The sequence below is a fragment of the Oryx dammah genome, unplaced genomic scaffold, assembly GCF_014754425.2.
Source record: "Oryx dammah isolate SB20612 unplaced genomic scaffold, SCBI_Odam_1.1 HiC_scaffold_27, whole genome shotgun sequence".
In the NCBI taxonomy this organism is placed as follows: domain Eukaryota; kingdom Metazoa; phylum Chordata; class Mammalia; order Artiodactyla; family Bovidae; genus Oryx; species Oryx dammah.
In genome coordinates, this window is record NW_024070211.1 from 46,261,807 (window position 1) to 46,286,908 (window position 25,102).

Here is a 25,102-nt window from a genome sequence, read left to right on the forward strand (position 1 = left end):
TCACAGTTAAGATGGATTTATTTTCCCTTCAGGATTTCTTCCATACCTCTTATATCAGTCCTGCCATCAACATATTTGATTAAGATCCACTGCAATTAATAAGCACATAGGCTCTGAAGCCAGACTGTCTGAGTTTATGTCCTAACTCCATCACTTCCAAGCTACATGGCCTTGGGCAAGCTACATAACCTCTGTCTCAGTTTCCTCATCTGTTAAAATGGTTGTAACAATACCTATATACTTGCATATAAGGGATTGAAAGTGCTTATAGAGCACATAGTACAGTGCCTGGCACAAAACTAATACTGTACACGTATTCACCAGTATTATTTTTAAAGTTAAAAATCTTTAATGGTGAGTTACCTAAAAAGCAATAGTTACATGAATAATCCTGAATATTCATTGGAAGGACTGATGCTGAAACTGAAACTCCAATACTTTGGCCACCTGATGCAAAGAACTGACTCATCTGAAAAGACCCTGATGCTGGGAAAGATTGAAGGCAGGAAGAGGAGGGGATGACAGAGGATGAGATGGTTGGATGGCATCACTGACTCAATGGACATGAGTTTGAGTAAACTGCAGGAGTTGGTGATGGACAGGGAGGCCTGGCGTGCTGCAGTCCATGGGGTCGCAAAGTCGGACAGGACTAAGTGACTGAACTGAACTGAACATGAATAATGATCATGTATGTTTACAACAAAAAGCAGAACTCATCCTGAGGGACATCCGTGGAGGTCCAGTGGTTAAGACTTCATACTTGCACTGTAGGAGGCACTAGTGTGATCCCTGGTCGAGGAACTAAGATCCCACATGCCGCATGGGATGAGAAAACTGAGGCAAAGCTTAAGTAGTTTGCTCAAGGCCAAAAAACAAAATCTCATCCTGATTCTGAAATTTAGGTGGGAGATCAGTGATCTAGGAACAGGAACAGAAAGACAGACCTTACCACCCTCCAAAGGTTACTACCTAGATATAGGTGAGCTAATATCAAGTTTTTAAAGTATACATATATAGACATACTTTTCTGAAAAGGTATATTTTTAAAATACCTAAGGACAGAGAGATCTAGAATGCACATCCCATCTATAACTGAGTTAAAGAGATGATTACTTGAGCTATTTCCCAAGAATGTTAAATAAACAGTTTTACTCCATATTTCCTAGAGTTTATAATGAATTTATACTCCACAGTATATTCTTTAATTTGTCCTTTATAATATTTATTCTTCAATGGTAATTACATTATAGTTTTTACCTTCTGAGCTACAGAACATCTGGAGAAGCAGACTAAGAAACCAGAAATGCTAATGTACCTTCTAAGATACTCTTGGAAGGATACCAACCCCACTGATTCATGTTATGGATTCACACTGGGAGCCACCTGCTTTCTATATTGTGTTATCTGGCTGTTCCTGCAGGCCTTATATCACATGAAGAGGGTCTCTGTCTGTTTCTGACAGGATAATATTAATCTTATTCTCCAAGTGAGCATCCAGCATATCTCGAAGATCAGAAAGAAAGCCTCGTTCAGTGTTGCTGTGTTCACAGAGGATGACACTTATTCCTTGGGAAACAGCATCCAGAACATCATGGTGGGACATCTCACCTGCCAACAAAGGAAAGAGAAAATATTTAAATATTAAGCACAGTCTGTGGACTATGGTTCCGTGCTGAACCATAACAGCAGAAAGTTTTCATCCTATATGAAGCAAATGTAATACAGCAAAACTTTACACATGAATCTAGAAAGTTATATGCATGTTTCTTACATGTCCTTCAATTTAAAAAGAGAGGCCATCCCACTGAGAATTCCAAATTCTTTCTCCTTGGTATATGCAAGGCAAGTATCCAAATTCACACATCCAACAGTATCTAATACTGCCAGAACTGACCTGTAGGAACACCCATTCAAAAGGTTTCCATAATAAAATAAAATAAACGACCACTGCTTACCTCCCAAAGACTTATTTATACTTTGTGAAATAAAGTGAAGTGTTAGTAGCTCAGTCATGTCTGACTCTCTGTATCCCCATGGACTCTAGCCCACCAGGCTCCTCTGTCCATGGAATTCTCCAGGCAGGAATACTGGAGTGGGCTGCCAATTCCTTTTCCAAGGGGTCTTCCCGACCCAGGAATCGAACCCAGATCTCCCACATTCTAGGCAGATTCTTTACCATCTGAGCCACCAGGGAAGCCCCTTTATACTTTGTGAATAACAAAATTCTCAGCATCAACTGTAGTCTAATTCATAAGAATGAAATGAGCTTAAGGTTATTTCTAAATTAAAAACAAGGTATTTTTCCTTTGACTCAGGCAAAACGCCTAGAAATTCTGAAGTTACTGGTAGAAGAGGATCTCATCTTTTGTGGAAAGATTTTGGGAAAACTCAAAATGTTTTGAATTTTTAAAAAACACTTTGTGAATCTGATGTACGAGCAAGAATATTTGGCTTTTCCATAAAAAGCACAATTTTGAAATACACTTAAGACATAAAGGCATTAAAAAAAAGTTCTTAGGAAAAGAAAAAAAAGCCCTCAATTTCAATTCCTCACACTCTTCCCCAGTCAAATATGCATTATTTCATTATGAAGTGTTAGTCACTCAGTCGTGTCCAACCCTTTGCGACCCCATGGACTGTAGCTTGCTAGGCTCCTCTGTCCATGGAATTGTGCAGGCAAGAACACTGAAGTGGGTAGCCATTCCCCTTCTCCAGGAGATGTTCCCAACTCAGGGATCAAACCGAGGTCTCCTGCATTGCAGGCAGATACTCTAACATTTGAGCCACCAGGGAAGCCCTCACTGTAAGGACTAGTTTCTACTCAAGCACCTTTTAAAATATCTTAATTTAAGTAATAGCAGAGAAAAAGTGAAAGGATAAAAGGGCACTAAGTGGCCCAGTTAGAAGTCATGCTTTGGGAAAGAGTCTGGCTGTCTGGACTAGTATACAATTTATATTTCCAAGGAGCAAGCTTGCCATCTGCTGGTCTTCCTAGGATACTACCCTTTATGACCTAATATGTAAAGCTCAAAGGAAGGGTGATGAAAATGGTCTTTCGGCTGGGGTTTCTCATCTCTGAAGTGATATTCAAAGTGATGCCTCACAGATTACAGACATCTAAAGTAAGCTAGATAAGACATTTTCTGTTTCCCCAACTAACCATATAAGAAGGACATTTTAACATTTTGGAACTGTGTGAATTTATCTCATGTATATACTTCTTTGTGATAGAAAAACTAATTTTAAAAAGTCATTATTTATGGAAAACAATCAGACATTCCAAAGTGAGAGATATACAAAGAAAGCAAATGGCCTATGCTCTTCAAAAATGCCAATGCTCTAAAAACAAAGTTGAGAACTAGAACAGATGCAGAGTGTGATCAAGAATTGAGCATCACAACATCACTCATTATCAGAGAAATGCAAATCAAAACCACTGTGAGGTACCATTTCACACCAGTCAGAATGGCTGCTATCCAAAAGTCTACAAGCAATAAATGCTGGAGAGGCTGTGCAGAAAAGGGAACCCTCTTACACTGTTGGTGGGAATGCAAACTAGTACAGCCACTATGGAGAACAGTATGGAGATTCTTTAAAAACCTGGAAATAGAACTGCCTTATGACCCAGCAATCCCACTGCTGGGCATACACACTGAGGAAACCAGAATTGAAAGAGACACGTGTACCCCAATGTTCATCGCAGCACTGTTTATAAAAGCCAGGACATGGAAGCAACCTAGATGTCCATCAGCAGATGAATGGATAAGAAAGCTGTGGTACAATGTGTACACAATGGAGTATTACTCAACCATTAAAAAGAATACATTTGAGTCAGTTCTAATGGGGCAGATGAAATTGGAACCTATAATACAGAGTGAAGTAAGCCAGAAAGAAAAACACCAATACAGTATAACGCATATATATGGAATTTAGGAAGATGGTAACGATAACCCTGTATACGAGACAGCAAAAGAAACACAGATGTACAGAACAGTCTTTTGGACTCTGTGGGAGAGGGAGAGGGTGGGATGATTTGGGAGAATGGCACTGAAACATGTATATTATCATATGTGAAATGAATCGCCAGTCCAGGTTTGATGCAGGATACAGGATGCTCGGGGCTGGTGCACTGGGATGACCCAGAGGGATGAGATGGGGAGGGAGGAGGGAGGGGGGTTCAGGGTGGGGAACACATGTACACCCATGGCTGATTCATGTCAACGTATGGCAAAACCAATACAATACTGTAAAGTAATTAGCCTACAATTAAAATAAATAAATTTATATTTAAAAAAAAGAATTGAGCATCAATCTGAAAAAGAAATACTATAAATTTTGATCAATTAACAATGTTAAATTCCTGAATTTGGTCATTATAATATGGTCATATAAGGGAATGTCCTTGCTCCTAGGAGATATAATGCTGAGGTATTTGAAGGTAAAAGGTCATCTTATCTGTAATTTATTTATAAATGGTTTGGGAGAAAACATAAATACATATTAGGTTGGTGCAAAAGTAATTGAGATTCAAAAGTAATTGTTGTTGGTGCAAAAGTAATAGTAACTCAGGTTGATGAAAAAGTAATTGAGGTTCAAAAGTAACTGCAGTTGGTGCAAAAATAATTGAGGTTGGTGTAAAAGTCAACCACAATTACTTTTGCACCAACCTAATACTTATGCATACACAAATATATACACATATATGATATTATAGAAAGACAGAATGTACAAATGTGGCAAAGAATAGCCATTAGTAATGTAGGTGGGGCTTCCCTGGTGGCTCAGAGGTTAAAGCATCTGCCTGCAATGCGGGAGACCTGGGTTCGATCCCTGGTTCGGGAAGATCCTCTGGAGAAGGAAATGGCAACCCACTTCAGTCTTCTTGCCTGGAGAATCCCATGGATGGAGGAGCCTGGCTGGCTACAGTCCACGGGGTCGCAAAGAGTCGGACACGACTGAGCGAATTCACTTTCACTGTAGGTGAAGAGTATATAAGAGTTGATTATACTATTCTCACTGCAACTTTTCTATAGGTCTAAAATTCCTTCAAAGTAAAATGTTAAATTTTAAAATAGAAACATCATGTTATAACATGTTAAACTATCTATACACTGAAAGTTTACTTCAATCTGGTATAAATTTGAGGGCTTATAAATAGAGCAAAACAACAGAATGGGAAAGACTAGAGATCTCTTCAAGAAAATTAGAGATACCAAGGGAACATTTCATGCAAAGATGGGCTCAATAAAGGACAGAAATGGTATGGACCTAACAGAAGCAGAAGATATTAAGAAAAGGTGGCAAGAATACATGGAAGAACTGTACAAAAAAGATCTTCATGACCCAGATAACCATGATGATGTGATCACTAATCTAGAGCCAGACATCTTGGAATGTGAAGTCAAGTGGGCCTTAGAAAGCATCACTACAAACAAAGCTAGTGGAGGTGATGGAATTCCAGTTGAGCTGTTTCAAATCCTGAAAGATGATGCTGTGAAAGTGCTGCACTCAATATGCCAGCAAATTTGGAAAACTCAGCAGTGGCCACAGGACTGGAAAAGGTCAGTTTTCATTCCAATTCCCAAGAAAGGCAATGCAAAAGAATGCTCAAACTACCGCACAATTGTACTCATCTCACATGCTAGTAAAGTAATGCTCAAAATTCTGCAAGCCAGGCTTCAGCAATACGTGAACCGTGAACTCCCTGATGTTCAAGCTGGTTTTAGAAAAGGCAGAGGAACCAGAGATCAAATTGCCAACATCCGCTGGATCATGGAAAAAGCAAGAGAGTTCCAGAAAAACATCCACTTCTGCTTTATTGACTATGCCAAAGCCTTTGACTGTGTGGATCACAATAAACTGTGGAAAATTCTGAGAGAGATGGGAATACCAGACCACCTAACCTGCCTCTTGAGAAATCTGTATGCAGGTCAGGAAGTAACAGTTAGAACTGGACATGGAACAGACTGCTTCCAAATAGGAAAAGGAGTATGTCAAGGCTGTATATTGTCACCCTACTTATTTAACATATGCAGAGTACATCATGAGAAACGCTGGGCTGGAAGAAACACAAGCTGGAATCAAGATTGCCGGGAGAAATATCAATCACCTCAGATATGCAGATGACACCACCCTTATGGCAGAAAGTGAAGAGGAACTCAAAAGCCTCTTGATGAAAGTGAAAGAGGAGAGTGAAAAAGTTGGCTTAAAGCTCAACATTCAGAAAACGAAGATCATGGCATCTGGTCCCATCACTTCATGGGAAATAGATGAGGAAACAGTGGAAACAGTGGCTGACTTTATTTTTCTGGGCTCCAAAATCACTGCAGATGGTGACTGCAGCCATGAAATTAAAAGACGCTTACTCCTTGGAAGAAAAGTTATGACCAACCTAGATAGCATATTCAAAAGCAGAGACATTACTTTGCCGAATAAGGTCCGTCTAGTCAAGGCTATGGTTTTTTCTGTGGTCATGTATGGATGTGAGAGTTGGACTGTGAAGAAGGCTGAGCACCGAAGAATTGATGCTTTTGAACTGTGGTGTTGGAGAAGACTCTTGAGGGTCCCTTGGACTACAAGGAGATCCAACCAGTCCATTCTGAAGGAGATCAGCCCTGGGATTTCTTTGGAAGGAATGATGCTAAAGCTGAAACTCCAGTACTTCGGACACCTCATGCGAAGAGTTGACTCATTGGAAAAGACTCTGATGCTGGGAGGGATTGGGGGCAGGAGGAGAAGGGGACGACCAAGGATGAGATGGCTGGATGGTATCACAGACTCAATGGACGTAAGTCTGAGTGAACTCCGGGAGATGGTGATGGACAGGGAGGCCTGGCGTGCTGCGATTCATGGGGTCGCAAAGGCTCGGACACGACTAAGCAACTGAACTGAACTGAATTGAAACAGGAAGGAAATCTAAAAAAGAGTGAATATACATATAACTGATTCATTTTGCTGTACATCAGAAACTAATACAACATTATAAAGCAACTATACTTCAATAAAAATTAAATAAATAGCCGCCCCCCCCCCAAATAAAACCCTTGCTTCTTTAGAAGGATGGAAAAGAAAACAGACAATGGTCATATACACTTTTAATTGGTTCAAAGCAATACATCAGGCTTACTAAGATGCTGCACCTATTCTCAGAGACATGACATCATTTCAAGTGCAGCAGCCTTTGTAAGGGAGTATGCTAGATAATAAGGCACGGGCGTACGGTGGCAGGAGAGGTCTAGTAATGCCAAAGGGATGGCCAGGGGCTTACGACCCTTGAGTCTAGTTTTAGAAGTTGGTAAAGTAATCTTAAGCCCCTGTCTCCTAACCCTCAAGAGGCCCAGAGGTAGAAATGCAGCTGGTAACAGCAGTGTTCAAAGTGCCTCCAACTCCCTTGGAGGAACGATGGGCCATGTTATCAATTAGGTATTACCCACAAGGAGCCTGGGAGTGAAACAATTTCTGTCCAAAAGAAATGCATATTGTAGATTAAGAAAAAAGTGACAGGAATTGAGAGAGGAAGGTATGATCATCAGGGGCAGGAGCCAGACACTGTCAAGAAAATGCTTCTCAGGGGAGGTATCTTTGAGCTTATCACCAGAAGTATACGAAAGGAGTAAAGAAAGACATCCTAGCCAGGGAAAACAGAATGAGCCAAGACTGCATGAAAGAAGACGTGGGATGTTCAGGCTTCACCAGGGCACATGGAGGACATCGCTGAATGGTCTTCAGCCATGATAATATTATACGCCATCACATTTGTACTTCTGAAAGTTCTGGGGGAGTGTGTGGAAGATTAAGATTAGAGGCTTAATGAAGTACTTTAGGTAGGGGATATCTGGACGGAGATAAGGGTAAAATTAGAAAGATTTTGGAGCTAGAACTGAAAGAAAGTGATCACTGCCTTCAGGGCCGAGTAAGAGGAACAATTTTCTACCTAAGGCAACAGGTAAAAAGTGTCCCAGTAACTTACGTGAAATCTGAGAGAAATCATGTTTAGGAACAAAATAGGTTAAATAAATGCTGAACATCACATTTTAGATAATCTAATTATTAGATGATTTTTTTTTTCCTTCCACGAAGTATGTGGTATGTCCCCAATTTTGACATAGTTCTTATTTAGTTCAGCTTCAAAAAACATTTATTAGATCCGTCTGTATGTTAGATGCTGTCCTAAAATCTGCTAATTTTTACCTTGTAAAAGACAAACCAAAGTAGGGAAGGGATACACAAGAAAAGGGTATCAAGAAAAGGGTACAAGAAAGGTCCAAAGGCTGTCCTACCTGTGAGATAAAGGTCGGCATCTGTCCCCTGCAGGACGCTGCTCCCAGAACCAGCGCACAGAGCCACGACTTTGACTGGGGACTCTTCATGATAAAGAAAACAAGAGACCCACACTTTTCAGTTCCCCTTCATATTAATATTACAATCTGTACCAAGAATCCGATATGTAATACAGATCTCTCTCTCAGTCTTATCACCGGTATGTGAATTTTGTGTAAAAAGTTTTAAAAAATAATAAAACATGTCTTCATATAGGCAAACAGACTATTCCTTGGTATTACAGAGCTAACCTAAAGCAAGATTATTATTCCTTTGGACACTCGCTGTTGCACAAGCCCACGTAAGGCACCTCTGAATAGTATTTACCACTATTAGCACTAGGCTTTAGGCTTTACCACAGTGCTGCTCAATTAATTACCTGGTCTCCAGGTAACAGTAAGAGGTAGGCATGTTTGTCTCTGTCCCCAGGTAAGGAAGCTAAGGAACTAAACAGGCTAGTCAGAGGATGCTATGTAATGGAGTTGACACATATCTTTTTAACTTTTGATTTTATATTGGAGTATAGTTGATATATAGAAAACGAACTTATAGTTACCAGTGGGGAAGTAAGGAAAAGGGATAGTTAGGGAATGACATGGACATACTGCTATATTTAAAATGGATAACCAACCAGGACCCACTATTTAGCATAGGCAACTCTGCTCAATATTATGTAACAACCTAAATGGGGAAAGAATTTGAAAAAGAATAGATGTATGTATAACTGAATCACTTTGCTGTATACCTGAAACTAACACAACATTGTTAATTGACTTTTTTTTTTTTAATATGGTATTTTCCTAAAAGAGCATCCTCTGGAGAGTGAAATACAGAAACTTTCAAGCCAAAATCCAACAAGTGTTGAGTACTTAGATTCCTAGAATGGACACTTCATTAGTTGTATTTCAAAAAAGGGGCAATGGAGCTGGTCAGAAGTCTTATTCCATCTCTGCCACCCACCTTCTTTGGAAATGAGCACTCATGAGTTGTTTGATCCAACTGTGGATTTTGGTTAAGTCAGTTACCTCTGCAAACCTCAATTTTTTTCACCTATACAACAGGAAAAATAATACTTCCGAGACATCTAAGAATAGCTAGCACTTACTGCACGTAACGTGGGCCAGCCCCACGAACTACACCACCCCTGTCATGTCCGTCAAAGCCATGCAGCAGACATGACTGTTACAGGAACCCACAGCATCAGACTCCACACTCATAACAACTGCACTCCACTTGTTGCCTTCACAGTGGAAACACATACACTTAAGACACTCTGAATAGTCCTGGGCTCACTGCAGGGGCCCAGTAAATATTCTGCTCGTTCCTTTTGTTCCCCAAAGTACAGGAGAAAGCCAAGAGAAGGCAGTGGCTACAAAACTCAGAAACCACAGTCAATTACATCACTGAGCATAGCAGTACCTCACTATAAATTATCATCAGTATTGTAAAACTTAAGATCTGCATTGTAATTGGAGCAATTACGATTTCTAGCTTTCTTCCTGGAATGTGGTAGGACTGCACTTCATGCTCTTCCTGGGTTGACTGACTCTGAACAATGAGTTGAACAGAATATGTATCATTTCTAGACTACAATGTTTAACTGCAGTTTAAGACTCTCCCTCTTCAAGACCTGTCTACAATGAGTAGAGTCCCCTGCTGATCTGAGATGGACCTAGAGAACGAGAAATAAATCTTGTTTAGGTCGATGGATGTATACCACAGCATAACCTTGTCCACTCTGACCAATAAAGTAAACCAGTCATCTTCTGTGAACTGCTAACATATTTCTATCATATTGATATAGCCAAAAGTTTCAATTTTTGCCCAATATTATCAGTAGGTATGCTGGACATATATAGAAGACATAGTTACCTAAGGTCTTCCCTATTCCAAGAGCAAGGCGAACATGAGATAGTTTTAGGTGACTTTTGATTCGTTCAATCATGGTTTCCAAGGAGACAGACTCATCCAGTGTACATAACCGTCCCATCCCAGTATAGAGAAGCAGAGGCTGTAGAGAAACAGAAATTAGGAAAACTGGACATCATCAGTCCTAGAAAACAATTCTATAGAGCAAAGAGCAAATACTGAGATCAATAAAACAAGGGTACTATGAGCTTGCTATAAAACTAGCTCCAGGGCTTTCCTGGTGGTTCAGTGGTAAAGAATCTGCCTGCCAATGCAGGAGACACAGATTCGATCCCTGATCTGGAAAGGTCCCACATGCTGCAGGGCAGCTAAGCCCATGCACCACAACTATTAAGCTTGTGCTCTGGAACCCGGGGGTCGAAAACTACTGTAGTCCTTGGGCCCTAGAGCCCATGCTCTGCAAGGAAAGAAGCCGCTACAGTGAGATGCCCATGCATAGCAACTAGAGAGTAGCCCCCGTCACAGCACTAGGAAAAAGCCCATGCAGCAACGAAGACCTAGCACAGCCAAAAATAAATAAATAGATAAAAATTTTTTAAAGTAGCTCCTGGGACTTCCCTGGTGGTCCAATGGGTAAGACTCTTGAGTTCCCAATGTAGGGGACCCAAGTTCAATCCCTGCTCAGGGAACTAGATCCCACCAGCCACAACTAAGAGTTCTCACCCCATGACTAAGACCCAGCACAGCCAAATAAAAAAAAAAAAAATTTAAAAAAAAAAATAAATAAAATAAAGTAGCTCCAAGCTAAAAGTTAGGAATGCAAACCTGACAAAAACATTCTCTGACTTCTAGGAGCTCAGTCTCCTGAGAAGGTAGTTTTCTCTTCTTTTTCTATTTTTTTTGGCTGAGTGGCATGTGGGATCTTAGTTCCCTGTCCAGGGATCGAACCTCTGCCCCTTGCATTGGAAGCATGGAGTCTTAACCAGTGGACCACCAGGGAAGTCCAAGGTGAGTACTATTTTTTTATGGGATCACAAAAGAGTGACAAAATAGATAAGTTGCGATGGGGGTGGGGAGGTGGATACTTGAAGTAAGGGGAGTAAAATGAGCTTCTACAAGGACTTGGGTCTTGAAGACAAACCAGAAAGGAGTTAAGAAAGGAGAGATGTGAAGTGCAGGGTGGTGGGTTAGAGATACAGTGAGATGTGGTGAGGCATTCTATTTTTTTTCTTTTTTCCTTTTTATTTATTTATTGAGGCATTCTAAACAGAGAGAACATGTACAGAGGTGTGAGAGAGCACACAGGGCAGATCTAAAAGCAGACAGTATAGCTGGTATGCAGAGCAAGGGATGGGGAGGGAGCAGAAGCTGGAGACAGGGGTCCTCGCTGGTCATGAAAGGCTACACACTCTAAGCCGAAAAGCCTGGACTATCTCCTGGAGGTGCCTGCTCAGGAGTTTACTGTATCTTATATCCCAAGGGAGGGAACATGAGCGTTTCAACTACTGTGGTGGCAAAGCAAACAGAGAGGAGAAACATCTTGTACATTTAGGGACAGAATCAGCAGGGCTTGGATGTACGGGAACAAGGGAGAGTTGTGCATACCTGCAAATAAAACAGCTCTTAGGGTCACCGATAAAACAGAAAAAAACTTGTATTTAAAAGCATGGTATATGGATAAGGTCAATTTTTGTATATATTGGATTTTAAATACTTGTGAGATCTCTAAGGAGGAAATGTTCAGAAAGTGGCTGGAAATACAGGTTTTGTTTTGTTTTTTTTTTAAATTTTATCTTTTACCTTAAGAAAGCATCCTGAGACAGGAAGTAAAGACATAGGGATCACCACATGTCAAGTTAAAGGAATGAATAAAATGGTCCAGGCAGAGGGTATAAAATAAGAGACTGAATCTGTAACTGAGTCTCTCATCATGAAGAAGTACCATCATGGTCTGAATGTTTCCGGCCCCCTCAAATTCACAGGATGAAATCCTAACCTATAGATTAGGAGGTGTAGCCATTGGGAGGTACTTTCAGATCATGAGGTTGGAACCCACACAACTGGGATTAGTGCTTTAGAAGAGAGGCTCCAGAGAGATACCAAGTCCCCTTCACTGTGTGGCGACACAGAGAGAAGGCACCATCTTTGAAGCATGTAGTGAGCTCCTGTCAGGCAACACTCAGAGTCTGCCAGTGCCACGATTTTGGACTTAGCTTCCTCCTTAACTGTTAAAAATAAATTACTGTTGTTTATAAGCTATCCAGTCTATAGTATTCTGTTATAGAAGTCCAAACATGTTATGGCAGCCTGAATGGACTAAGATATCTACATTTTTGTATTCCTGAAACGTCTCCCTTTTTCAATAAACTTTCCAGGGCCCAACATGCTTTCATCACCACTTTGTGCTTCTACTCTAGGCATAGTTAATAATCTGCTGAACTAACACTTTACATATGAATTTGTCAAACAAAACTGCACTGTAACATAAGATATCTTTTATTACCTTCTCTAGTGACAGAATTTCAGTCTTCTGATAAAACTGCCTATTCTGGGAAAGAAAAGCCACCACCTGCATCAAAGCTTGCTGAGTACAATTCAGACTGAGCCGTGTTTGTTCTTCATCATCAGTCCTGGAAAAAAAAGTCACTTGCTTTAGGATAAACATACACAGATAAATATAAATTAAAAAAAAATATATATATATAAATTTATATATTCAAAATAATCCATAGTTTACAACCTCCTGTAATAGGAGATTAGATTTATATGGACTTTAGGATTTAATTCCAAACCATTTTCTAGAATGGTGTTTCTCAAACTTTAGCATGCATCAAAATCATCTCATGGCCTTATTAAAACAGACTGTTGGGCCGTACCCTCAGAGCTTCTGATTTAGTAGGTCTGAGTGGGGGCTGAGAATTTATCTAACAAGTTCCAGGTGACACTGATGTGCTGGTCCAGGGACCTCACTTTGAAACCTCTGTTGTAGAACTGTTCTTAGTCCTAGTCGTGCATTAGAAATCTCCTGCTGGCTTCTTAAAATAACAGCTGCTGGACTCTTCTATAGACTCAGTGAAACAGAACATCAGAACATCTATGAATGGGGCTGGGGCAAACAAGTTTTTTAAAGCCCTAGAAAAGTTAATTTTCAAACATCATTGAATACAAGAATTTCCCAGACAGACTCTCAGGCAAATCCCATTCTAATTACACAGATCTAGGATAAAGCAAAAAAATCTGCATTTGTCTTTGTTTATTTTTAATTGAAGGATAATTGTGCTATAATCTTGCATTGGTTTCTGCCACACAACCACGTGATGCATTTTTCGAAAGCACCCATTATGCTTATGATTCAGAGGGTCCCTGAATCACCCTTTAAAAAGCAATACCCTTAGGAATTCCTTGGCGATCCAGTGGTTAGGGCTAGGTGCTTTTATTGCCAGGGCCTGGGTTCACTCCTTGGTCAGCGAACTAAGATCCTAAAAGCCACAGGGCATGGCCAAAAAAATTTTTAAAAAGGAACATTTGAGAGCCTCTCCAAAAAAACTAGCAACAAGAAAGTTTTATATTTAATCATAAACTCTAAATATAATCACAGAATTCAAGAACCAAAAGATACCTTACAACATAATGTGGAAGCTTAGTTTTAACACTGGAACCATCTGCAGAGATTTGAAAATAAAAAGCAAAAACAATGCCTGGTCCCCAGTCTAATTGTTAAGTCCCAGATACTCCTGTAATATGGAGAAACTGGAACCAAACTAAATGTGTATCAGTTCTTTAAAAGGTCCACCAGTTAGGAAGCGAAATGCTTCAAGAAATTACAGTACATTCATAATAAGAAATCTACATGGAAAGATTACTATGATAAGTAAAAATGCAAATACAGCATACCATTTAATTAAAAAAAAAAACAATGACTAAAACAAAACTATACATTCCTTCATGTCCCTATACATGTTTGGAAAGATATCCACTTCTCTGAAAACAAAAGGAAAGACAACTCGAGTTGAAGATCTTGGGACTGAGTAGAAGGGACAAGGAGGACTGTGGTCTTGTTTGAAGTTTCCATGCTCTATTTGTATAATTTTAATTTCAGTATTTACAGTGTTTCAGAATGGTAAAAGATATCTATGACCGAAATCTATGCAAAATCTTATAAATAATTTTCCTTAAGGATCTTGAAATCCCCCAATACTACTATAGGACATTTACTATGGCTTTAGTATAATGTATCTACACATAAAAACCACTCATCAAAGAGTCATTTTTGGTGTAGCCTATATGGATTTCCATTTTAGCTTTGCACAGCGGCAGTTGAGATTTACCCAAGGCATGATTACTGCTAACAGATTTCCATTTTATTAAAAGGTCACTATATTTATCTTTGATTTTTTTAATAATTATTAAGTCCTAGCTCTGTATAATGTGTCTTTTACAATGCTTTAGTAGGCAACCCACTCCAGTGTTCTTGCCTGGAGAATCCCAGGGACAGGGGAGCCTGGTGGGCTGCCGTCTATGAGGTCACACAGAGTCAGACACAACTGCAGTCACTTAGCAGCAGCACGGTAAATTAGTCCCAACATTTTTTGGTATCTCAGACCTAATTAAATAAATGATTGGCATATCTGAGAGGCATTTTAACGTATTTTTTCCCTTTCAAGTGTTTGGGAATCATCATTTGCTGGGAACTGATAAAAGTAAACCTATATTATCAGTATATCACTAAGGTTTATCCACATACCCTAAAGTAAAAATACCTTTCAACACTGTCAGGAGGATTAGAAACCCTGTAAGATGTGTGGTATAGTCCTTCCTGCATAGAAAATAGTCAACAAGCGTTATCATTTTTATTGTATTGAAAAGATCCCATAGTTTTCCTCCTCAGGGACCCATATGCAAATGAGAAGAATGCTGTTTTGTAAACCTACCGGAGGAAAATGATGCCACCTGAGGAAAATGATTTGTTGTAAACTTAAATAGCAGGGTTATAGAATTTGTAAGAAAGATTCTTAATATATACACAAAAAGAGGAAAATATATTGTACCTAGCAGAAAAAGAAGTAACAGATACACCTGCAATTTCTTTCAGTGCAGAAACGACTTTGTCCAGGTCTTGAGTATGGGTAACACTGAATTCTACTCTGTGAGTTCCCTCTGTGGGGTAGTCAGGAGCTTTGGAAGGATGGATGGGCCTGGAGGTGCAAACACCTAGAAAAAAAATTGTCAGGAGTTAAAAGAGTTTTTGTGGGTTTTTTTTTTAATTAAAAACTACTACTGTAAGAAATGAGTATTCTTTAAAGGATTCATTCTTAGATGCTTCTATAATAAACACACACAACATGGTCCTTACATACACACCAATAGTCCCCATAACCTAAGGATTTTGTATTGTCATACAGAATCATATTTCTTTTCAGAACTATTTTCCAGAGACTCTTAAACATCACAGAAAGTTGGACAAGACTGACTCATGAATTTCTGATGACATATAGAATTGAGACTGCTTACTAAATTTACTTGTGTAAACTATGATTCAGGTCACAAAGCTCATAATCCACTTGACCACACTAATCCAGATTATATCATCACCGAAGCTTCAGCCCAGCACAAGGAAACTAAAGAGCCTTACCAAAAATAAAGCTAAAAGCACATACAGTGAATTCCCTCATCGTGCTGGGCATAAGCACTAATCCAGTGAAACCATCTGCCTGATATATGAAGTATATTCTGGAGAGGCCTGAGCGTTCAATTCAACTCAACAGGCTTTTCTGGAGTGCCTGAGTGCTAGGCACTGGGCCACTTGAGTAAGGAATCACAAAGCTCAGCCAAAAATGAGGATTTCCAACGTGGTCTTTATTCATTAAGAATAAAATTTCATTTTCAAATATAATTTAATTGTCAGGTTTCAGCAAGGTTATTTTAAAATATATAAAAACAGAATAATGGTCCCCATCCCTAAAGAGGTCAAAATACTATTGAAAAGACACTCTCTAAAATTTCAAAGCACTGACAGGGAAAAAAACTAGATAGGAAAGAACAAGAGGCTTCTCACCAAGCCCTTTAGCCAGCCAGCTGTTGACTCCCTGAGGAGCAGCGTCATAGGCGGTGTGCGGAGAGTAGATCGCAACTCTGTTCTCCAGCGCCCGGATCACCAGGCGCTCCTTCCACGTCCTCCAGGTGACGCGCTTCATGGGTCGGAAAACGGGCGGGTGGTAGGAGAGGATGAGGCCCGCCTTCTTCTGCAGCGCCTCCTCCATCACCTCTTCCGTTAAGTCATTGGTCAGGAAGAGCGTGTTTACAGTGTGCGGTGGGCTCGGCTCCACCAGTAATCCGACATTGTCCCAGCTCTCAGCAAATGAGAGGGATGCAAAGTCATTCAGGGAGCAAAGGAGAGCCTTCAGATCCATGAAGGAACGCGAAGAGCTGTAGATCAGGGAATGGACCAGGCGGGCTCTCGTGGCGACCAGGCGGGCTCTCGTGGCGACCAGGCGGGCTCTCGTGGCGACCAGGCGTACACGAGATGACAGCATGCAGAAGTCAGGCAAAACTGAGTATCTGAAGTCAAACACAGCCTATGGAGGACATGTACACTTCCCAGACTCAAACCTTTTCAGACAGCAAAGTATATGAGCAAAAGAGCTGTAGTGTTACACTAAAAAAGACCCAAACGTGATGGCCTGTGTACTCAGTTGCTTCAAACCTAGGTCTCCCGCATTGCAGGCAGATTCTTTACCAGCTGAGCCGCAGCGGAAGCCCAGGAATACTGGAGTGGGCAGCCTATCCCTTCTGCAGCGGATCTTCCTGACCTAGGAATCGAACCAGGGTCTCCTGCATTGCAGGCAGATTCTTTATCAACTGAGCTATCAGGGAAGCCCACTCAGTTGCTTCAGTCGTGGCCAACTCTTTGAAACCCACTGGACTACAGCCGGCTAGGCTCCTCAGTCCATGGGATTCTCCGGGCAAGAATACTGGAATGGGTTGCCATGCCCTCCTCCAGGGCTTCTTTCTGACCCAGGGATCAAACCCATGTCTCCTGCGTCTCCTGCGATGCAGGCAAATTCTTTACTGCTGAGCCACCAGGGAAGCCATACCTAAGTTCAAATATTGGCTCTGTCATTTACCAGCACATGGTATCACAGGTTAAGTCACTTAAGCGCTCTGAGCTTGTTCTCTCATCTACAAAACAGAGATACTATAACTTACTTCATAGGTCATCTGGAGGAATAAATGGATTATGTTTAAGTCACCCTGCACAAGCCTGGAGTGTGTGTGTGTCTGTGTGTGTGTGTGTATGTGTTGGTCAGTCGTGTCTGACCCTTTGCAACCCTATGGGTTGTAGCCCACCACACTCTTCTTTCCATGGAATTCTCCAGGTAAGAATACTGGAGTGGGTAACCATTCCCTTCTCCAGAGCACAAGCCTGGTACATAACACACAATTACATTCATCCCCTCCTCCCTGTCCCCCACACACCCTCTGTTCTTAGTCTTCTCACCCTTACTTCAACCATCCTTCTCCATTCCTCTGGATATTACACTTCCTTCCAAGACCACTTCGACTTTCTAAATAAAGCTTTTCTTGACAAACTTTCTCTTTCAGTGTCTCCCCTTTTGCTCCAGACATTCTCTTAATTAATGTTATATTCCTGTTTGTCTCCCCTAAAGCTACCAGAGAACAGGAACTATCTTTTCTGTATCTCAGTATCTCCAATATGGGCCAGCACTAAATGCTTACTATACACAGTTTCCCTTCCCCTATCACAGCAGAATTTGGAGATAGGGTGGTATATACTAACATTAAAAAGTGCTTTATCAGAGAGTTCCCTGGTGGCCTGGTTGTTAGGATTCCGGCTTTCACTGCTGTGGCTCGGGTTCAATCCTTGGTTGGAGAACTGAAATCTCTCAAGCTGTGGGGCATGGCATGGCCAAAAAAAAAGGTGCTTTATCAAGAAAAAGTAATGATACCATACATAAAAAATTAAGTGGTTTATCAGTAGCCAGAACCATGAGATGCAGAGGTGGGTCACTGTGAATGGGCAAGGTCAAGGCAGGAAAGGGGCAGGAGATGCTGCCCCTGAACAAACACCTCAGTGCCATACAAAGGCCAGAATCAAGAGGTGGGCGAGGTGAAGATGTAGGGTACTCTGTCCACAGAGTCTGTCAAAGCCTTCTAGACATCTGTATCCAATACAAAAGATAACACTGTTAGCTCAATTCTTAAATTATCTATGAAAATTTTTTTGAAGAAAAGCATTTCATGGTATGCAAATTAGCAAGAAAGCAGTCAACTGTAAGTTTTAATTGGAATACTTGTAACTCATTAACTACCGAAACAATTTTTTAAACTTTTCAGTTCAGTAGCTCAGTCGTGTCCGACTTTGCGACCCCATGAATCGCAGCACACCAGGCCTCCCTGTCCATCACCAACTCCCGGAGTTCACTCAGACTCACGTCCATCAAGTCAGTGATGCCATCCAGCCATCTCATCCTCTGTCATCCCCTTCTCCTCCTGCCCCCAATCCCTCCCAGCATCAGTCTTTTCCAATGAGTCAACTCTTCGCATGAGGTGGCCAAAGTACTGGAGTTTCAGCTTTAGCATCATTCCTTCCAAACAAATACACAAAAAATATTTAATATTTAATGCACTTATTCAAAATATGGTTTGGAGTGATGCAGGACCTCCACAAACCCTTGAACTGGGGTCTTGGAAGATCTTCTAAGAGTCCTTATACCACTTGTGGGCTTCCCTGGTAGCTCAGCTGGTAAAGAATCCGCCTGCAATGCCGGAGAATGCAGGAGAGCTGGGTTCCACCTCTGGTTGGGTACATTCCCTGGAGGAGGGCATGGCAGCCCACTTCAGTATTCGTGCCTGGAGAATCCCCATGGATAGAGGAGACTGGTGGGCTACAGGCCATGGAGTCACAAAGAGTCGGACACGACTTAGGCACTAAGCACCACAGCACATACCACTTCCGATTTCCAGATTCCAGGTCCTGATACTAATTACTCCACTCTACAGACTCTTCTAAAATCTGGCAAGGGCTAAAGTGAAGCTCCAGCGGTCTACCACGGCGGTGTTGATTTATTTACTGTTAAATCTGTAGGACTTAAAGGACAAAACACTCCCCATTCACAACGAAGCTGCGTAGCTTGAAGCCACAATTAACAAGAATGCGAGGCGGCCCAGCATGGTGAAGACATGACTTCACCATGTCTTTTTACAGACTCTAAAACCAGCCTGACTCCCAGAGCCACAGCTGTTTGCAGTTTCCACCTCTGGAGGATAGAAATAATAGTTTCCAGCTCACAGTGTTCTTGCAAGATTTAACCGTAAAGCTGGGAGAAAGCGCCTGGCCTAGAGTCAGCGTATCATTAGCAGAACCACTTTACAGCCTGCAAACTGCGCCCCCCTTTCTCAGTCCCACTTCAGACGTTTTCCAGGACAATGAAGAGAGCAGGTGGCAAGGCCGTAAACCTGAGAGTTAGGGGCCCGGCCTCTCTAGAGCCCTATCCTATCTCGAGGCAACCCGGTTTTCTGTGCCTATCTCTGCCCTGTGGCTATCAGGGTGCTGCCATAGCCCGCCACCGATGGCTCAGCTACCCACGCCAGAATCTAATTCTCCCAAGACTCACCACTCCCGGCACTCCGCGCGAGCTACTTCCGGTCCTGCGCGGAACTTCCTGGTGTTGTGAAAGTGGGCGGGACGCAGGAGCCAGGCGGAAGAGGTCCTTTCCATTGTACGTCTGAGCCCAAGGCAATGCTAGAGGTTCCCCAGAATTAACGCTTTTTGCCCTAGTGTAATTATTGAAAGAGCCCCCTTTCAAGGTCAGAAGTGTTCCAGGTGGGGAATAAATCCTACATTCTCTCCCTAGTTCTTCTCTCTTGGGTTACAGATAGGGAGGGGGGAAGGGAGGACGCGAACAGGCGAGGGGCGTTCTCTCTAATGGGTCTCTTGCTCGACTTCCGGTGGCATTTCGAATCTACAGACCCGTGGGTGCACCTATAATTGCATCTTTGCTGTTTTAACAACTGTGCTAATCGAAGTGGTTAAGTAAGTATGGGGTAACGTCACTTATTGTTTCATTAGCTTAACTCAAGTGCTTGCAGAGCGCTGTGTGTTTTGGTTCTTGGACTGCTTACAGTGAGTATTTATTCTGTGTGGGGAGGGTGACGACTAGTAAAGGACGTAGTATACTAGTGGTAAGTGCTGTGAGAAAAGGAAATCGTTAAGGCAGGTTTAACCAGACTTTTGAGCAGAGATTTGGAGGTGAGGAAACTAGCCGTACAGAGATGTCTGAGTGTACATGTTCCACGCGAGGGGAACACCCAGTGCCTGGACCCCAAGGCAGGAATGTACTCGACCCTTGAGAAGGGAGCAGGGAAAGAGGAGTTTGAGGGTCTGGAGTCGATTAGTTTCGCCTGATCGCTTCCATAACCGAATTTTTGTTACTTGGGTAGAATGGGTACTCGCTGACACTTTTTCTTTTAAATATGTCATAAAACAGCTTGTGTGAGTTAAGAGAGGGAAATGAATTTAATTCTCTTTTCTTTTGTAAATAGAGGCTTGTTTTTGAACTTCTCTCAATAAACCCTGAGAAAGTAACAGTGCTTCCTGAAACCATCAAGAAAGAAAATGGTAAATTTTATGGAATTCTTATGAATGTCTTTCATAATAAGTAACTTTTTTTTTTTTAGAAAATCAAGGGAATTAAAACTGCATGGAAAATTCAGTGACAAAACAGAAATAATAAGATGAAGAACTATACAGTGTAAAATGATTCTAAACAAAACCAGCAAAGGCAAAATTAAATTATGCTTTTCACTTAAACAACACAGAATTTACCTTTATATAGAAAAAGATTGATACGAGAGAGAGAGATGGAAAGGGGTTGTTGCAGAAGAGCATAGTCAGGTGTGATCGTTTTCATTGGATCCTTTTGCTCTTGATCTAAGGTGGACAACTGGAGTTGGAGATAGAAAGAAAGCAGTGTGCCCCACCAACACACACACACACACATTCCTGCCCTCTTTCTTCAACTTAGTCATACTCTGACTGCTAGATACTATTGTAAAAAGAAGAGAAATTAAAAAAGAAGTCTCAGAAGCTTTCTAGCCTCTCTGGAATGGAGTAACAAAATGAATATTTTGACTACCACTGAATAGATTAAGCAAAAAGGCAAGAAAGGAAGAGTACTCTGGTTACCTCTGCACTCTGGTTACCTCTGCACATTTAGGATCTGAAAACATAGATGCTTTTTATGTCTGTTGTCTTTAGTGGAGAAAAAAATTGTTTTTCAACTCTCACAATTATATAAGGGAAATGGTTAAAAAAAACTATGTAAAAGTCTTTTTCTTACTATTTTTCAATAAATATTAATGACTTAGTGAATTGCTTATAAGTCAGTCATACTAACATAAAAATCATTTTTATTGATGAAAATTTCAAATAAGATAATTATTTCCATCATAGTATTTGCTCCCAAATTTTTAGCATAGATACCATTTTACCTAAACATTTACCTTTCTCCTCTGGAATTTTTTTTTCTACTGCTGAAATAATGTTGAAGAAATGCAACTTATCTCTCAAGAGCTACTGTGTGGATAGATCATCTCTGAAATGGTGTTTCTTTCTGTTTTTATTCAAATATATCTAGTTAGGGAAATGATACAGTGCACGAAATCACCTGAAGAAATCTCATTTTTCTCACATTCTCTCTCCCTTTTAGTCGGTGACATTGCATACAGATGTAGGTGATATTAAAATAGAAGTCTTCTGTGAAAGGACACCCAAAACATGTGAAGTGAGTACCATAATGATTGCATAAAAGATGAATTAACTCAATAGGGTAACTATTTTGAATTTGAGTCATCTAACTTAAATGGCATTCCCCGCTCCCCCTGCAAAATAGAAAACTTTTCTATAAAACCATTGTCAAGAAAAACCATCAGTCATAATTTCTGATCTAATTTATACTTCGTTTTCTTTTAAATAAATTACGTAATTTTTAGCTGTGCTGGGTCTTCGATGCTGCATGCAGGGCTGCTCTGGTTGCAGGGAGCAGGGGCTACTCTCTATTTGCAGTGCACCAGCTTCTCTTTGTGGTGGTTTCTCTTATAGAGCATGGGCCCTTGGCAGACAGGCTCAGTAGTTGTGGCACACAGGCTTAGTTGCCCCTTGGCATATAGAATCTTTCCAGACCAAGGATTGAACCTGTGTCCCCAACATTGACAGGCAGATTCTTAACCACTGGACCACCAGGGAAGTCCTACACTTCAAAGTGAATTAAAGAAAGGGTAGATGATTTTTCTCTTACCATAGTGTGGCTGGTATCTTTTTCTTTTGGCTCATTTTTCTCAAGAAATATAGGGAAGTGTTCCATATATTATTTCACTTGTTTAAATAACAAGGATAGAAGGAAAAAGGGAGTTGCTTGGCGGTCCAGTGGTTAGGACTTGGTGCTTTCACTCCTGTGGCGTAGGTTCAGTCTCTGGTTGGGGAACTAATATCCCATAAGCAGCGTGGCATGGCCAAAAAAATACAAGAAGGGAAAAAAAAGGAGTCGGCTATATATATTCATTCATTCAGCAATTTTGCTTATGAGAAGCTATCTTGCCAGCATCTGGAACTTCAGTGATGAACAAGAGACATTCCTTGCTCATGTGGAGCTAATATTTACCTGATAGGCAGGGGGAAAATTCATTCTAGAAAAAAAAGTAATTCTAGAGGGAAATAATGCCTCGAAGGAAATAAAGTGTTGAGATGGAGAGTAATGTGAAAGGATTTATTTAAAAGAAGGTGAGGGCAAGGCTAGCAAGAAAGTTGTACTGCACTTTAAGAACTGAGTGTGAAAGCTAATGAAGGCATCTCCGTGGAAGGACTTATAAAAAAGAACGTTCCAGGTATAGAAATAGGTACAGGGCCTCAAGGTGTGAAAGCCTGTGTTTTTTGAATAAACTTTCAGAAGGCTGATGGGGTTAACACAGTAAGTAGCAGGGAAGGAGTGATTATCGTGAGATGCAGAAGTAGGCTAGGTCAGGCAGGGCTTGCTAGGCTGTGCTGAGGAATTTGTATTTTCTTTCAGGAATAGAAGGAAGCTATCGGAGAGTTTTAGTCAGTGACTTTACCCAAAATAATGCTTGAAAGACATTGTTTAAAAGGTTGTTGCAGTATTTTCAGTAAATACAATTCATGTGTTATCTAAAATATGTTTCTGCTACATTTCTCAATCATTATTTTTACTCTCCAGAATTTCTTGGCTCTTTGTGCCAGTAATTACTACAATGGCTGTATATTTCATAGAAACATCAAGGGTTTCATGGTTCAAACGGGAGATCCGACAGGTAAGTGATTCCAGTAATACATAGGGAATTGAATATATAGTGTAAAGAAGAGACTAGATAAACAATAGAAAAATAAAAGCATGTGGGGTTTTTATAACTTACCTTAGCAAGAAATTTTTAAGCAGAAGCTACTAGCACCAAGCCCTAAAATATGAACAACAATATTGATAAGGAGGGTTTGGGGGTTTTGTAGAGATACTTTATTTTTATGTTCTTTAAAGTTCATTTTGGGGAAGAAAGAAAAGATATATCAGATTTTATTTGTATTTAAAGGGTTACGCTATAGAAACTAGCCCTTACATTTAGAACATGAACCCTTTCACCTTTAATTAGATACTTCATTTATTTGTCTTGTAATATAGGTACTGGAAGGGGAGGTAACAGTATCTGGGGCAAGAAGTTTGAAGATGAATATAGTGAATATCTTAAGGTATATCGAAAATACTTCAGAATCTATTTTTTCATGCTGTGTTTACGTTTGAAAACTGATACATATGTTGTAATAATACAAGTTAAAATAATTAGTAAATATACATTTTTCGTAGTTTTTCACACTTGATAAGTGATGTCAGAGAGGAAATATAAATGTCAGTTCTAGCCTTATAGTGGAATCTCACCATCACATGAATCTTGACATTAATTGAGCTCATCTTTCGGTCCAATCTGAAATGTTTAATCAGTAATATACCTGTGGGGCTTCATGTCTCACTATAAAATTCATGTTGAATGATATGAATCACTGGTCTTTTTTGAGAGTGGGGAGGAGAGACTGTCAGACCTTCTGGTTGCAATATTGCCTATTATCAATCGCCAGCTTTTTATCATCTTCTCTTAGATATTTGAATATTTCTGTTTTAACTTCACTTAATGGGTATGGTAGATCTCAGCTAGGTCTCAGAGAAGTGCACATAAATAAATCTTAAGCATAGAAAAATTAGATACTTATATTTCCTTTGTATTTTTTCAAACTTTCTAAAGAATTTTTTTTCTAAAAGTTAAAAAACTAGTACATATTAATTTTAAAAAAAAGTTCCATTCCCCAGAGATGACATTGGTTAACAATTTATTGTGTCGTCTTTCAATCTGAATATGTAATTTAGTATATTGTTTTGAAGTTACAGTAAAATGTACTCAGCAAAACTTCTAAAAATATTCACTTCAGTGTTATCTCTGGACGGTCACTAGGAATAATTTATCTTTCTGCTTTTCTGTCATAAATATTGTTACAAAGTTGGGGTTCAGTTCAGTTCAGTCACTCAGTCATGTCCGACTCTTTGTGACCCCATGAATCGCAGCACGCCAGGCCTCCCTGTCCATCACCAACTCCCGGAGTTCACTCAGATTTACATCCATCAAGTTGGTGATGCTATCCAACCATCTCATCCTCTGTCCTCCCCTTTTCCTCCTGCCCCCAATCCCTCCCAGCATCAGTCTTTTCCAGTGAGTCAACTCTTCGCATGAGGTGGCTTAAAGTACTGGAGTTTCAGCTTTAGCATCATTCCTTCCAAAGAACACCCAGGGCTGATCTCCTTTAGAATGGACTGGTTGGATCTCCTTGCAGTCCAAGGGA

General features: G+C 40.5%; 2 protein-coding genes across 8 annotated transcripts in view; one reads left to right on the forward strand and one right to left on the reverse strand.

Annotated features, from left to right (window-relative positions):
- Positions 1-19,881, reverse strand: NIF3L1 (NGG1 interacting factor 3 like 1). Of its 2 annotated transcripts, none has more exons than XM_040228828.1 (7): positions 19,824-19,881; positions 16,244-16,746; positions 15,237-15,399; positions 12,692-12,818; positions 10,192-10,330; positions 8,280-8,363; positions 1-1,608 (listed from the first exon to the last, which is right to left on the reverse strand). In XM_040228828.1, exons 2-7 carry the CDS (start codon positions 16,719-16,721, stop codon positions 1,424-1,426), a joined length of 1,176 nt encoding a protein of 391 aa, XP_040084762.1. In that variant the 5' UTR covers positions 16,722-16,746; positions 19,824-19,881; the 3' UTR covers positions 1-1,423. The 2 variants fall into 2 exon arrangements, with proteins under 2 accessions (XP_040084762.1, XP_040084763.1); XM_040228829.1 differs by lacking the exon at positions 19,824-19,881 and having other exon boundaries at positions 16,244-16,665; positions 16,698-16,880.
- PPIL3 (peptidylprolyl isomerase like 3) overlaps positions 19,871-25,102 on the forward strand; it is a 10,681-nt gene continuing 5,449 nt past the window's right edge. For 2 of the 6 annotated variants that reach the window (XR_005719029.1, XM_040228830.1), the window contains exons 1-6: positions 19,921-20,242; positions 20,752-20,827; positions 21,759-21,811; positions 21,918-21,992; positions 23,439-23,532; positions 23,895-23,962. Coding sequence is in view for 3 of the 6 variants with exons in the window: in XM_040228830.1 (XP_040084764.1) it covers positions 21,809-21,811; positions 21,918-21,992; positions 23,439-23,532; positions 23,895-23,962 (240 nt within the window). In the remaining 3 variants the exon portion in view is untranslated. Of the gene's footprint in view, positions 20,243-20,751; positions 20,828-21,758; positions 21,812-21,917; positions 21,993-23,438; positions 23,533-23,894; positions 23,963-25,102 lie in introns of all 6 variants that reach the window. The other 4 variants (XR_005719030.1, XM_040228831.1, XM_040228832.1 and 1 more) reach the window with 4 other exon arrangements.

Excerpts from the sequence above, each read along its gene's own strand:
- NIF3L1 (XM_040228828.1), bottom strand. The coding sequence starts at position 16,721 with ATGCTGTCATCTCGTGTACGCCTGGTCGCCACGAGAGCCCGCCTGGTC. Across the intron at positions 8,364-10,191 it reads TGGAATAGGGAAGACCTTAG|AGTCCCCAGTCAAAGTCGTG; the intron begins GTAACTATGTCT and ends TTTATCATGAAG. Across the intron at positions 1,609-8,279 it reads TGCCGACCTTTATCTCACAG|GTGAGATGTCCCACCATGAT; the intron begins GTAGGACAGCCT and ends CTTTGTTGGCAG.